This window comes from Salminus brasiliensis, chromosome 19, assembly GCF_030463535.1.
Source record: "Salminus brasiliensis chromosome 19, fSalBra1.hap2, whole genome shotgun sequence".
Taxonomy (NCBI): Eukaryota; Metazoa; Chordata; class Actinopteri; order Characiformes; family Bryconidae; genus Salminus; species Salminus brasiliensis.
The window spans coordinates 35,488,941-35,504,926 of record NC_132896.1 but is presented as its reverse complement, the minus strand read 5'-3'; the positions used below and the strand labels follow the sequence as shown (position 1 = coordinate 35,504,926).

At 40.7% G+C, this 15,986-nt stretch overlaps 1 protein-coding gene across 2 annotated transcripts in view; it reads right to left on the bottom strand.

Moving 5' to 3' along the window:
• Window positions 1-15,986, bottom strand: part of LOC140540562 (teneurin-3) — a 192,860-nt gene that overhangs the window by 68,253 nt on the left and 108,621 nt on the right. For both annotated transcript variants that reach the window (XM_072662912.1, XM_072662913.1), the window contains exons 5-6: window positions 8,610-8,845; window positions 1,501-1,620 (exon numbers count right to left, since the gene is read on the bottom strand). In XM_072662912.1, the coding sequence (XP_072519013.1) occupies window positions 1,501-1,620; window positions 8,610-8,845 (356 nt within the window). The remainder of the gene's footprint in view (window positions 1-1,500; window positions 1,621-8,609; window positions 8,846-15,986) is intronic.

The following is a 15,986-nucleotide window of genomic DNA, read 5'->3' as shown; positions in this document are numbered from 1 at the left end:
TTTTGCATATTGGTATACTAGTCAACCAACACCTGATTGTGATAAACCAACATACACTACATGGACAAAAGTTTTGGGACACCTGCTCATCATTGCTTCTTCTAAAATCATGAGTATTAAAAAGTTTATACTGCTTTCATTATAACTGTCTCTACTGTCCAGAGAAGAAGACGTTCTACTAGATTTTGGAGGAGCATTGCTGTGAGGATTTGATTGCATTAAGTGACAAGAGTATTATCATCCCCAACTCCCACCTCATCCCAAAAGTACTGGACTGAGCACCAACTGTTCCTCTGCTCCACAGCTCAATGCCGGGGGGCTTTATAACCCTCTAGCCCACTGTGTGATTGCAATTTGAAATTTAAAATGTTTGAAGTTCTGGACACTTCTGGATTCAGAACTGAATGATGGGGTTGGTTTGTTTGGTCTTCGGTCCAAACAGAATGTACTGAGGTTATATTTGGGTTTGGGCCAAAATTTCAGACCCGATTAAAGCTCTATTACCGGTAACTCTACAGCGCTGTAACCCAGAGCTCTAGAGTAAATAAGTGTGAACTGAGACCTGCTGATGGGCTCTCACGGCTCGGTGATGTCTGTGTTTTTCGAGGGCCATTACCCCTCCTTGCAGTTTTTTCACGTTCCATTGTCCTACACTGATATTACCTCTGTGTTTACCTCTGAATCACCTGTCTTATCTGATTTGTGCAGTGAGGACAGACCGTGTTTAAACCCCAGTTATACACACTGCTGCGCTTTAGCCTGGAACACAGAAGGCTGTTTAACATTTTATTAAAGGAACACGCCAGCATTTCTAAACCTCATCTTCTTCTGCTGCATCTGTAGCACACCATCGATTAATACAGTGTCTGTCTTTATAATAGAAAGCTCATTTCTAATAGGGGCTATTGGGCAATTGATGAATTCCAATAGCTTCCTGCATAACTGCATTAATTAAGATGTACACAAAATTGTGTTTAGTGTAAAACGGTCTGTTGTAGAGAAACTGGAGGTGAAGGGAAGCAGACGTCTGAAGCTCTACTAAAAGCTCCTCACAGAAAGTTCTTCACCTAATGGTGATGAAGACGCTGCCTGATGCCTGAGACACGGTTCTACCAGAGTTCTGAGAAGAGTTCAGCTCTAGAACCTGCTTTTAGAACCAGATCATTAAAATGGTGGAGGGATACATGCTGCAGGGTGTAGTGCGGCTACAGAAAGTAGTCCCTAAAGAGAACTGCATTAGTTCAGATTCTCTATTCACTATTTTACCTTCATCATCATCATCATCATCATCACTCCATATAAAGCTCAGAAGACTCGTGTAGCTGCACTGGTGGGTTTGGATAGGAAATAAATATTTGTGTTGTCATGGTGACTGAGGACAGGTTCCTATAATGGACCACTAAACAACTTATACATATAAACTACGGAAATATGCAAAAACTGTAAACTAAGCTGTAAATATGCATAAATCAAAGACAAAAGAGTCTATTGGATTTTTACCATCAGTAGAAAGTGAGGTCACAGTGCTGGTTGCGGAGGTTACAGGAGAGGCTCGGCCGTTTTCGAAAGCGTGGTCATCTACATCCTTCAGCTTCCAGTTCAGCCCGAACACATGCATGGCTGTGGACAAGAGCAGAAACACACTGGGCAGTTATTCTGTACTTGGCTGGAACACTATGCCATGCGATATCCATAGACATCATTTATAGACCAATACACTAACACCAATACTAACACTTACAAGAAACAAAGTGTGCATACTATATTAAATAATAATTATATTAAAGCACCAGACCAGTATAAACTAGTATATGTTGTGTTTTGCATATTGGTATACTAGTCAACCAGCGCCTGATCATGATAAACCAACATACACTATATGGACAAAAGTTTTGGGACACCTGCTCTTCATTGCTTCTTCTAAAATGAGTATTAAAAATGTTTATACTGCTTTCATTATAACTGTCTCTACTGTCCAGAGAAGAAGACGTTCTACTAGATTTTGGAGGAGCATTGCTGTGAGGATTTGATTGCCTAAAGTGACAACAGTGTTAGAGAGGTCAGGATGTTGGATAATCAACACCCCACCTCATCATCCCCAACTCCCACCTCATCCCAAAACTACTGGATTGAGCACCAACTGTTCCACCGCTCCACAGCTCAATGCTGGGGGGCTGTATACCCCTCTAGCCCACTGTGTGATTTCAATGATGTACAAATATCATCACCTGGTGCCAAAAACTTCATCACTGGTCCTACAACCGACTAGTCTGTATAGGTGGTCATTAGCCTTGCTAAATAAAAGTGCATTAGCACTGCTGATTCAATCCATTAAAAATCCATTTCAGTCTCAGCACAGACTTAATCGCAGTGGGGGAAATGCTAATGTTCTAGAAACGTTGCGAGTTCCGCATGCGGGTCCTTTATTTAGGAGCTGGAATCTGTTCTAAGCAAGAGATGCTAACTAGCGCTATGATTAGCCTGCGCTAGCTTAGGCACCTCTTTGAAGACGTTTCCTTTTTAGAACACTGCGAGGAGCCAGGGCACGAGGAAAGGATGTTTTGCATCTATTTTAGCAGCATATTTAGAGTGTTGGGCATGTTTACGGCTGTGAGAGACTGGAAGGTTTGGGCTACACCGCTGAACAGCCACGGAGACACAACCCTGCTGAAAAATAAAGGGAGCGCTCTCAGCTCGTTCTGTCTGTGAGCTCTCGTTATTTGACATGGAAATCTCTCTCATTCTCTCTCTCCCCCTCTCCCTCTGTTCCAGATGTCCCCTTTTTATGTGGCTGTGTTAAATCTTAGGCAAACACTTTCTAGTTGTTTCTAAGCGCGGGTGGTGTGTGTGTGTGTGTGTGTGTGTGTGTAAGAGCCAGTGTGTGTGCGAATGTGTGAAGGTGGCTAGGGAAAAGTCTCCTTCAAAGTTCGCAGCGAGGGAGCGTGGCGAGGCGGCAGCGCTTCACACGGCTCCCTTCCTCTCGGTTTGATCTTCGGGGGGGAGTGTGTTTCAAACAGAGCGCTGAGGAGGGGGCTCTGACTGCGGCAAATAACTCGCAGTGGGGGAACAATGCAGAGAAAACGCTGAAAAAACGAAGGAGCGGAGTGCTGGCGGTGAATATGCTGTGACTAGCTGACCCCCTTGCATATTACAATGGGCCGATGTGATTCTAACGAGGCCTTATTGACCTTCTCTGCTCCAGGCAACCAGCCTAGCAACAGCAAAACTCTGGCTTTTCGAGCTAGAAGCTTTTCCAGCAGTAAGCTGTTAGGATGTCTGTGTGACTCAGGCAGCAAACAAGTAATGCAAGCTTATACCTCACCAATTAGTGGCATGGTGCTAACTGTAGGCCTAAATCTTCACATGCCTCTCTTGAAAGCGTGTGGAGATCTTCAGTAATCTCTAACGGGCTTGACAGATCTCTTTTTAATCAGAGATTTGATGATAATTGGATGAGACATGGATTGGGATTGGAACCCAGAATCTTTTCTTCTTTCAGAACCTTTCAGAACTTGGATAAATGTATAAATAACTGAAGGTAATGGTCTGATTTTACTATTCAGATGGAGATGGCGCATTCGAGAGAGTTTGAGCCATGCCATCAGCGTCTGATAATGTGGAAGGACTCCTCAGGAGAAGGGGACGTAATCAGAGAACTTTGGACTCGTCTGCTTTGTGGTAGAAGGTGCTATAAAAGGTTCTTTGAGTGATGCCAAAGAGGTTTTTCCATAACGAACCATTTTGGTAAAAGAGATGTGAGTGTGAAGAGCATTCAAATTGGTAAGAAATCTTTATATCTGCTTCTTACACATACACTAAAATGACAAAAGTATTAGGACATCTTCCCATTCATTGTTCCTTCTAAAATCAAGGTATTAAAAAGGGAGTTTGTTCTGCTTATATTCTGTCTTTAATGTCCAGGGAGGGTCTAATTGAATTCAGCAACAAGGGAGTTAGTGAGGTCAGGATATTGAATGATCCCCACACCACCTCAACCCACATCTCTCCAACTCAAAAAAATGAATTATTTGGATGGAGCACTATTTTTCCAGCAGTTCCACTGCTCCACAGGTCAATGCTTTATACCCTTCTGGCCTGCATTTGAGTAGGTTGTGACCACTGCATAAAAGGAACAGCCCACAACATTTTGGAAACGTTCTGACCCAGTAGTTTATCTAGAAAATCACAGTCTGGTTCTTGTCAAAGTGTCTCAGATTCTAATGCTTGTCAGGCACCTTCATCATCTTCAAGAACTGTCTGTTCACTCGCTGACTAATATGTAGATCCACCTCTTGGCAGGAGCTGCTGTAGATGAAGATGTAGATGAAGATAACCAGTGTTTATACTTCACCTGTCAGTGGTGCTAACGTTAGATTAATTAACTAGATCATTTTAAAAGTCTGACTCTTTCATATCAGTGCGATAAACAGTTCAACACACCCGCAGAAGTGATGCTGTCTGATCTACTGGAGGATATTACGTCAGTCAAGGTTGATTTGGTGGGATCCCATAGGTTTGGTTCTGACATTAGCTCTGTGAGAGTGACATTAGAACATGCAGTACTTCCTTCAGGTGATGTAAAGCATTAGTCAGACAATTAAGATTAAAATCACCCAGAATCAGCATTCCCAGATCAGCTTCTGGAGATAAAAGTTCAGCCAAGTCATCAACAGCAGGAGAAGTGCAGAAGGAGGCCCATAGATCCCAGCTAAAACAAAGAACCCACTCTGCCCTGAGCAAACAGCAAACCTCAGGATAGAAATCCAAGTGTTTTCTTTAGGTACTAAGTTAAAAGTTTTTACTTTGATGTTGGAGCTAATGTAAATAGTCTCCTCACCAGCTCCTACCAGCAACACTCCAAGGCTCCGTCTGGCTCAGCATGGAGCAACTGACCACCTTGGGTCTCGCTGCTAATCACAATCATACAGCACCATTTTTTCCCATTCATGCAAAATCATACAGCCAACTCTCAGCAGTGAGAGTGTCTACCTGTAATTAACTCTAGATAACATTAGAATAAACCCAAATAAACATAAAGTCAGTGGTCAGTGAGAGCGTCTACCTGTAATTAACTCTATATAACATTAGAATAAACCAAAATAAACATAAAGTCAGTGGTCAGGGAGAGTGTCTACCTGTAATTAACTCTATATAACATTAAAATAAACCCAAATAAACATAAAGTCAGTGGTCAGTGAGAGTGTCTACCTGTAATTAACTCTATATAACATTAGAATAAACCCAAATAAACAGAAAGTCAGTGGTCAGTGAGTGTGTCTACCTGTAATTAACTCTATATAACATTAAAATAAACCCAAATAAACATAAAGTCAGTGGTCAGTGAGAGTGTCTACCTGTAATTAACTCTATATAACATTAGAATAAACCCAAATAAACATAAAGTCAGTGGTCAGTGAGAGTGTCTACCTGTAATTAACTCTATATAACATTAGAATAAACCCAAATAAACAGAAAGTCAGTGGTCAGTGAGAGTGTCTACCTGTAATTAACTCTATATAACATTAGAATAAATCCAAATAAACATAAAGTCAGTGGTCAGTGAGAGTGTCTACCTGTAATTAACTCTATATAACATTAGAATAAACCCAAATAAACATAAAGTCAGTGGTCAGTGAGAGTGTCTACCTGTAATTAACTCTATATAACATTAGAATAAACCCAAATAAACAGAAAGTCAGTGGTCAGTGAGAGTGTCTACCTGTAATTAACTCTATATAACATTAGAATAAACCCAAATAAACATAAAGTCAGTGGTCAGTGAGAGTGTCTACCTGTAATTAACTCTATATAACATTCAAATAAACCCAAATAAACATAAAGTCAGTGGTCAGTGAGAGTGTCTACCTGTAATTAACTCTATATAACATTAGAATAAACCCACATAAACATAAAGTCAGTGGTCAGTGAGAGCCTCTACCTGTAATTAACTCTATATAACATTCAAATAAACCCAAATAAACAGAAAGTCAGTGGTCAGTGAGAGTGTCTACCTGTAATTAACTCTATATAACATTAGAATAAACCCAAATAAACATAAAGTCAGTGGTCAGTGAGAGTGTCTACCTGTAATTAACTCTATATAACATTAGAATAAACCCAAATAAACATAAAGTCAGTGGTCAGTGAGAGTGTCTACCTGTAATTATCTCTATATAACAGTAGAAGAAACCCAAAAAATACTTTAATGAAGGACTGTTTGGATTAACTAGGTGATGGATGGGCACTGGTTATATTGGTCTTCCTCTAGGAGAGCACTGGAACTGGTTAAGCTAACACACACACACACACACACACACACACACACACCATCAAATACTAGATTGTTTATTAAAGAAATAAAAATAAACAGCTTTAAATATCACATGCCTGTTTGTATTTGTGTGTGTGTGTGTGTGTATAGAATACATACGGGACGTGTTATTAATACATACCAGATCTCCAAGCATGAAAGCAGAGTGAGAGTTAGAGAAGCACTCGGGTCGAGTCTAAAGGCCTTTGTTGGGTTGGGGAGATTAATCAGCCAACTGTCATTTCTCCCAAGTGTATTCATGGGGACAGGGCTTGTGAGTGTGTTTGTGTGTGTGTGTGTGTGTGTGTGTGTGTGGTGTGCTAGGAGGCAAGTATGTGTGTGTGTGTTTCTAAGAAGGACCATTTGGAGCAGGGGCACCAGGTGTTTTGGGCACAGATGAAAGGCAGAGGAAGAAAAAACTCCTTCTGATGGGCTATTTCCCATCTCTAATGGGAACACGCTTGCCTAGCCTGTCCTGCACCTGAGAGCCTACACACACACACACACACATACACACACACACACACACACGCACACACTCACACACTCACACACACTAGATTTTTAATCGGACCTGAACATTGGGTCCAAACCCGACCCTGATTGAAAGTCTACATTTCTAACAATACATCCAGTTGAATTACCTTGGCAACAATAACAGGTTACCTAGCCACAACAACATGTTACTTAGCAACAACATTGGGTTGCCTAGTAACAATAACAGGTTACTTAGCAACAATTATTGATTACCTAGCAAAAATGGCATGTTACTTTGGAACAATAACAGCTTACTTAGCAACAATGAAAGGTTACCTAGTGACAATCATAGGTTAGCTAGCGAGCATGACAGACAGGTTGACTAGCAACAATGACAGGTGACCTAGCGACAAAAAGAAATTACACTGATCACTGAGCATCCAAAAATAATGCAGCCCTTATTGTTGGATGCTCAGTGATGCAATTCACATTGCCATGGAAACACTCACTGTTGGTCTGTTTCATCTAAGTAAATGCAATTTCTCCATTGAGTGTGATTTATTAACTGACATGAAGATCTCAAATCTCTCTTCTTCTGCATTAAAATAACTTCAAACACACCGAACATGAGTCCATCTGACACCACAGATTAAAAAAGTGCAAGTGCAAAATTTGTCGCTATGCCAAACGCCGGCGGCAGCAGTGATTGGTTGAGTAAGTTTGTCACCAGTGAAGTTCTCAAAATTCACAAATGAACTAATTTTCACATTTGGTGTGTGAGATAACACCAGTGATACACATGTTCAAATGAATTTACGACTGAAAAATCTGCATGAGTGAATCAGACTCAGTCAGTAAAAGGCCTCTAGAGAGTGAAGTATATTCCTATGACGTCTGCTTGTTGAGAGCGAAGTAATTTCACATTCTTTTTATATCTAAATAAACTCAGCGCTGAAATATAGTGCTATTAACAGAGAAACGTGGCTCATCACCTTAAAGGAGATCGGTGTGACTGTTAAGAACTGCTTTAGGGTAAAAATAGAGGTGCCACAAATGGCTATTTGAGTGAAGCCACGCAAGAAACACTTTTGATTCCCTAAAGAGTCATGACTAAAAAAGAGACGTTTGAGGAGCTTTTAATAACGGTCTGTGCTGTCGACGTTTAAGGGCTCATTCCTAGATCCCTGACTGGAGAAGGGGGCTCAGTGGTAAACCCCTGGTCCCTTTTTCTCAGTGATCTGGGTTCTTGCCCCCAGTTGGGGAGGCCTAAGTGTCTCTAATTCCCATTTAGGGATTAATAAAGTCCTGTCTTATCTTTACATGGTGTAGAGTTTCTTTAAACTTTCAAAAGGTTCTTCACGCTTACATATCTCATTTAGGTTCTTTAGACCAGCGGTCCTAAACCCTGGTCCTGGAGGGACAACACCAAAGTGTGCATGGAAGTAAGTCTCCAGAAGTAAGGTTGGGGTTCACTGCTTGCTGTAGGGAACCATAAGTGGGTGTTCTATGGCATTACACACAAGTTCTGACACACTGTTATATTTTATAATAAAAGAATAAGAGCCAAACACGACTAAACCTAATTGCACCCAACTAAACCCCATTAAACTCAACTAAGCTCATTCTAAACTCAACTAAATATAACTAAACCTGACTAAACACAATTAAACCCAACTAAAATCCAACCAAACCCAAGTAAACCCAATAAACCCAACTAAACCCAGCTAACTGAATTAAACTCAGCTGAACTCAACTAAGCCCAAATAACTCAAACAACATAAGCAGCTCTTAATTGTACACATCTCTGTATTCTCACACTTACCTATACAGTAGCAGAGCATGATTGACAGCAGTGTGGCCACGCCCACTGCACTGAGTGCAGTGCATTTCCAGGAGCAATGTTTCGTCGATTTCTTGAATTTGAACGCCCCCCTTGTCAAGTTGTTTCGGGGTAGGGGCCGAGCCGGAGGGGAATAGACCCCCGTGGCCATGGTGTATCCTGGATTGGGCGTTGTGAAGAGAGAGGCGGAGCCAGTGCCAGTCTTCAGCAGGAAGTGCCTGGAGACACAAATATCACCAGTAAGTAGACAGAACGCACAAGACCTGCCTAAAACGGAACCGTCAGACCCGAATCCGTCGCACTGGCTGAAAACACTCAGCACCGGTCCACAAACGACATCACACACAAAATGTCTCAAACACTGTCTTTTGAAGTCGGTGAGAAGTCTTTGAAGTTTACAGTGCTGATTTGATCACGTTGGTGCATGGAACAATCTTACGACGCGCGTTACAAAGAAACTTTGAAGTTTCCAAACGGATGCGTTTGACTTTTAAAGACTTGGTTAGCCTTAAACGCCGGCCCGGCTGACTTCCATTGTGAATGTTTCCCAGAAGAACCAGAAGGAGAACGTTTTTTCATGTTTGCATCAAAGGTGTAAATTCTTCTGAAGAGCGGTTTGAAATATGGATACATAAATAATATAGGGTTTAATTCAGCCTTAGAGAGCTGTTCAATACAACCGGCCCCAACACTCTCAAAAATAAGGCTACAAAGGGTTCTTTGAGCAACTTTTGGTTTCATCAATAACTTTTTTTTAAAGAAATGTGAAGATTGTGAAGAACCTTTAAATTGGTAAAAAAATATATCTATTTTGAAGGTCATCTCATCACTCCATGATCCATTTGTAGCACCTTTACTTTTAAGAGTGTGGACTGGAGATTAGCATACTTACAGTAAACCTGAAGATGATAAAAACAGCTTGCTGTGATTTTTTTATGAATTATTTCTGACTTTTGGTTTCATTTTTCAAGCCTTCCCACACATTATTGTTTAAAAGAAGAGGTGATACTTCACTAATCTGACAGTTTTCACTGCGTCTGCTGTGTTGTTTTACAAAAATAAAGCCATTGTTTATGTTTTGTTGTTTTTCACACTGAACAAAACTAGTTATTCACATCCGTACATTCGGCTAAATATGTAATCAGTGATCTGAGGGGTTTGTTTAACATAATGGAGCAGGCAATGATCTGTGTGTGTTTTGTATTAAATCTGCTGCCTCAATTAAGCTTTAAATCAGATTCAGTGCCAAAATCACTCCAGCATTAACAGAATACAAAAAGTTGCATTATGATTTAAAGAGCACTATGAATTATGAATAAGGTTATTGGAATAGGTTAATTCTGTTGGACGCAGGGCTGTGCCACTATCAAATAATATGCTCAGATAAAGAGCAGTGAAATGACCGATACAGTGCGGAGAGGTTTAAGGGCAGCTTTAATTTGAAGGCATTTACATCTATATTAGGTGAATTATATAGGAATTACAGCACTCTTTATACGTGCCCTCGCCGTTTACAGAGCAGTGAGAAACTGTATGGTGTTTTCTTGAGCGAGTTCACGTTGATTGTACATTGATTGTAGAGTTGATTGTAAATGTGTCACTTCAATCTCTACATGAAGACTGAATAACTGTCATCATGAGGGACAAATCAGAAGAAAATATGACTTTATCGCAGTGCAGCAACATCTGGAGCAAAAACAGATGAGATATAGATTATTCTGTGTCAGACTGATGATCAGCCAAAACTGCAGAGAAAATAAAAAAAACTCTGACATGCATCTATTAATATAAGCCCACTACATATATCGCTGCTACTGTTGTACAAATACTGTTTATTTTGTACTGCACAATGCACTTTACACATGCTCTACTCGCACAATTACATTTGACCATGCTTTACTGTCCCACTACCAATAATAAGTATTATAAAAGAACATTGACATTGAATTAAATTAAACTGAAAAGGCATCTGCAGAACTGAATTTATCACCATGATGGTAGAAATAGATTATTTGTCTTGCAGAAACTGGATTATTAATCTTTTTCTGATAACACAATGGTAGAACTAAATTATTATTAAATTATCTGTTTATGAATTAACTGCATTTTGAGAACCAACACACCACCCTCAACTTAACCCAGAGAAGAGAAGCAGGAGAGAGTGAGGAGTGTTAATGAGTGAACTGGATCTGAGGAGAAAGTACTTACTTATGTACTTGAGAATTAGCATATTCTCACAAATAATTAATACATTATTTATAATTATTCATTTCTGTACACTGACAATACATCTACATTAAAGAAATAGGACACCCTGAGAAAAGCTTGTTGTATAGTTTATATTTAAACATCTGGATGTTTGATCTTCATTTGAACAGCACTGAGAGACGAAGGGCAGAAAAATAAACACATAAACTGTCTTTTTTATTCTTTTGTAAATAATAATTCTAATAGAAATGCACATTTTACGCAGCTGAAAGAATTCTGCATGGAGAAGTGGGAAACAATATATTCCCAGTGAATGGTGGACCATGGTAGATGTTTAGAGGGAACATCTAATTGCAGCTATTTCAACCAACACACACACGCACGCAACCACACACACACACACACACACACACACACACGTACACACACATACACACATACTGATGTTCTCTTTAGGAAGGTCAGTGCAGGACCTGCTTTACAGCAGCCGGCTTTCATTCAGGTGCATTTTGTCCAGATCCTTTTTAATCCACAAAGTTGAGAGCCGCTCTTCGGGTACTATGTCTCACACACACACACACACACACACACACACACACACACACACACACACACACTTTTACACACTGCAGAGGATCGGTTCAGGGCTGGTGAATGGCGAATGAGGCCTATTAAAGAGCCTTCACAACCGATTAACAAATACACTGACAGTGCTGCCTTTCCAGGCCAAACAGTGCGTAATTGATTAGCGCGAGTGTGACGCCAGGCAGCGAGAGTGACTAAGCTAATCCTCCTCGACCCTTTTCAGAGAGTGTGAGAGTGTTGTTCACAGGGCTGAATGGGAACCCAGCCCCTCGGAGTGTGTGTCGGCGTCTCGCTGTCACCGGGCTGACGGCGGGAACGCATCGAGAAAGACAGAGAACAAAAGTGCAGCGGCGGGATTTGGAGGCAGAAAGAGGAAGAAAGTGGCAAACAAAAAGAAACACAAGTCCTTCCCCGACATAATCTGATCCACAGCGGCTACCTTAAGCGAATTAGGGCGGCTAAAGGGGGGGAGCGAGCTGCTGAAAGGAGTCCTTGTTGACTTAAAGAGTTAAAAGGATTGCGCTGATGTAAAGAGGCCTATAGCAGCAGCGGCTGGCAGGTAGAGCTCTGGAGGAGCCTGAAAGGAGAAGAACTGTCACCCAGCCTCCTTCACCCTCACAGACAGGGAGCTATGTTTATCACAAACTCTCTTCAGCTCTGTTCAAAAGATGTCACTGTGACTAAAACTGCATTAACTCTTTAAATGTTGATGCAAAGGTTGTTTTTTTATTAATAATATTATTATTTTAGCTTTAAAGCAACATTATGTACAATTTTAATTGGGAACAGTAGCTTCACAGCAGCCTGTATCGTTCCTACATGTAACTCGAATCGGGCAAAACAATGCTCTCCAGAACCATGTAATGCTGCGTGTCCTTTAGGGGACGTTCAAAGCATGAATTACACTTTTAAAATGTAGGGGGAGCCCAGGAGCAAGAAATGCCAATTCTCACATAATGCTGCTTTAATAATGTGATCTCTCTGTGCTGTTGCATTGATTTTATATTTAAACACATCATTTTACAATCAGTATTTCCATTCATATGTGGGCGTGGCCTAAAATTAGTTTGTTTCCTCATTTAACAACAAACCAATTTGGGGTGGAATGGAATTTCACCTGATTTGGAAACAATAAAAAACCCTGAGGTCAGTGAGTGGTCTACGTGGACTACAAGGAGCAAGGCTCTTTAAACCTAGCCTTGAGTTACCTTTAGTTTTTTTATATTACTCTTCTTCTGTACATCTAACATCTAACATGTCAGTGAATTCATGTAGTCTTTAAATTTACCATAATTTTACCCAGAATAACCCAAAGTTTGTTTCTGTATTTACGGAAAAGATTTGGGTGAAAGTTGACTTCTAGTGTCTGTTAGCATTGCTTCATGGTTTCAGTGCAAAATGAAAGAATAGAAGTCTGGGCACTGGAGAAGTCCTGAAAGACTGCATTAAGGGTTGTGTATTTGACGTTTCACCAAACTATTCGATCGAGGCCATTAAAGTGTAAAATGTAGCTTCAGAGTAATGAAGACCTTTCCAGCACCTGCAGAACCGCTGTTCAGTACGAGCTTCAGGTCGGTTTTGTAAAGGGTTCTCTCTGAGCACAGATCTGTGCTGAGTCCTGTGGGATGTGGAGCACGTGGACACCCTTTGAGCTCTGTGTTTCTTATCCTGGCTTTAAAAGCTCAAGCACAAGCTGTTCAACGCTTCACCTAAAGAGAACCCAACACAATTAATGACTCCACACCCTCTGTCACGCTGTCCACTGCAGATAACGTCCTGGTCCTTATATCTCTAACTTGGCATGTTAAGCCGATTCTCTGGACATGGACACTTGAACTGAATTGAGTGAGTGAGTGAGTGAGTGAGCAAGCGAGCGAGCGAGTGAGCGAGTGTTTGCTCACAGCACATCAGAAAAACAGCCCAGATCATGAAGAGCATGAGTCACTTCTCAGGATGGATCCTTCAGATAGTGATCTTCAGGCCTTTCCTGAAGCTGTACATTTATTTGATTGGACAAGAGTCCTTGACTTCTGAGACAGGAGACTGATCTAACCGAGCAGAGTCCAGTTAAACCTGTATTAAAGGAAACGGACACACACTTCAAGTAGCTACACACAGTCACTGCTACACAGCCACTACTCTGAAGCTCAACATACATCTGATGAACGATCGATTAAAACTGTGTTGAAAATGACATCGTCAATCATCTTTGTCACTGTCAGCATCATCATCATCATCATCATCATCATAATTATCGTCATCATCTTTGTTATTGTCAACATTGCCGGTATCATAATAACCATCTTTATCATCATCATCATCATCAATATGACCATTATCATCATCATCATCACTGTCATGATCTAAGTCATGGTCACAATGACCATGAACACCATTCTCATCTTCATCTTCATGACCATTATTATCATCATCTTTATTATCATCGTCATCCCCATTATGGCCATCATCAACAACATTGCCATCATAATTGTCATTATCATGACCATGATCACATCATTGTGTCGTCATTAACACCCTTAGCATTTTCAATATCTATACCATATATACCTTATCTGGCTACCCATCATCACCATCATCATCATCATTCTAATCATCTTCATGACATTATTATCATCATCATCGTCAATGTCATTCATAATTTCCAACAGCCCCTTCATCATTGTCATCATCACCATCATAATTGACATTATCATGACCATGATCACATCATCATGTCATTAACATCATCCTCATTAACCATATCATTAACATCCTTATCATCTGCCTACCCATCATCTTCACTATCATCATAATCATCATCATCATCATCAATATGACCATTAGCAACATGTCATTCATCCTTCTCTACATCCCCATCATCATTTTAACCATCATTATCATTATCATCATCAGCAGCAGCAGCATCATCATCATCGCCATCATAATTGACATTTTCATGACCACGATCACATTATCATGTTGTCATCAACATCATCCTCATTACCCATATCATTCTCAACATTCTTATCACCTGTCTACCCATCATCTTCACTTTTATCATTCTTATCTCCCATCATCATAATCATCATCACCATTATCATCATCATCATCATCATCATCATCACTATCATCATCATCAACATCATCCTCATTACCCATATCATTCTCAACATTCTTATCACCTGTCTCCCCATCATCTTCACTTTTATCATTCTTATCATCCCCATCATCATAATCATCATCACCATTATCATCATCATCATCCCCATCATCGTTATCATCATCACTATCATCATCATCATCATCATCATCATCATCACTATCATCATCATCATCATCATCATCATTACTATCATCATCATCATCATCATCATCATTATCACTATCATCATCATCATCATCATCATCATTATCACTATCATCATCTTTATAATCACTATCATCATTTTTATCATCATGCAGTAGTCATGCTAACTGGTGGGATATTGACTAACTGGAACTAAACCTGTCAGACTGATTGATTGGATTTGACTGATTGATTGGATTTGGGACGAGGGGGAGAGTTACTGATTTGAACTGTCGCTTTATCGTCTATAGTTCTTCATCAGGGACTGAGTAGCACACCTTCTGCTACTGCCTTGAGTGATCTTCTACCACCTTACAAGGAGCAGCATCATCAGAACAAGGACGAGTGTCTTCTGATTAAAGAGTCTGGCTGTGTTCCTCAGTGTGACCACCTCCTCTTAAAAACCATAAAAAGCTCCCTCCCTACAGCGGGAGCCGAAGGAGCTTTTGGAGAACCTTCATTCCCACTAATCTCGACAACAGAGCCGTGGAGCAAGAACCAAAGCGGGGCGGATGAAAGAGGAAACACGCCCTGGAATACAGGAGAGAGGGGAAAGGGAGGGGAAAGGAAGAAAGCGGCACTAAGAGGGAAAAGAGTGATTTGAGGAGACTCTCTGAAGTCTAACTAGGACTGGAGCATCCTGTCTGAGGCGGGAAATCATCTGGCGTCCCAGCAGGAAGCCGAGCAGCAGGTGATTTTCCCAGCTCTCGACTGAGTGGCGGTGTTTTATTTTATTTTAAGACGCTCCCTAGAGGTTTCTGCGCCGCTGCCGTTTTAGGACAGTCCCTTTCTCTCCTGATGTGTAAAAATCAGATCGGCTCCGACAGAGTGGAAAACTTCAGCACAGAGAGAGAGAGAGAGAGAGAGAGAGAGAGAGAGAGAGAGAGAGAGAGAGAGAAATAAAGAAGAAGGAGAGAAAGACGAACAGAGGTCAGAGATGAGAGAAATAAAATATAAAAAGATACATAAAGAAAGAGAGGAGAGAGAGAGAGAGAGAGACAGAATGGAAGGAAAGGAGTATATGAAAAAAAGAGGGTGAAGAGAGGGGAGAGAGAAATAATAAGAGGGGAAAAAGTGAGCGAGAGAGATAAGAGTACAAATAGAGAGAGAGGAAGAGTGGAAGAGAGAACAGGACAAGAAAGAGCGTGAGAGAGAGAGAGAGAGAGAGAGAGAGGGGGGGGGTATTTGTCCGCTTCACTGTAGTTTATTATAAAACCTGC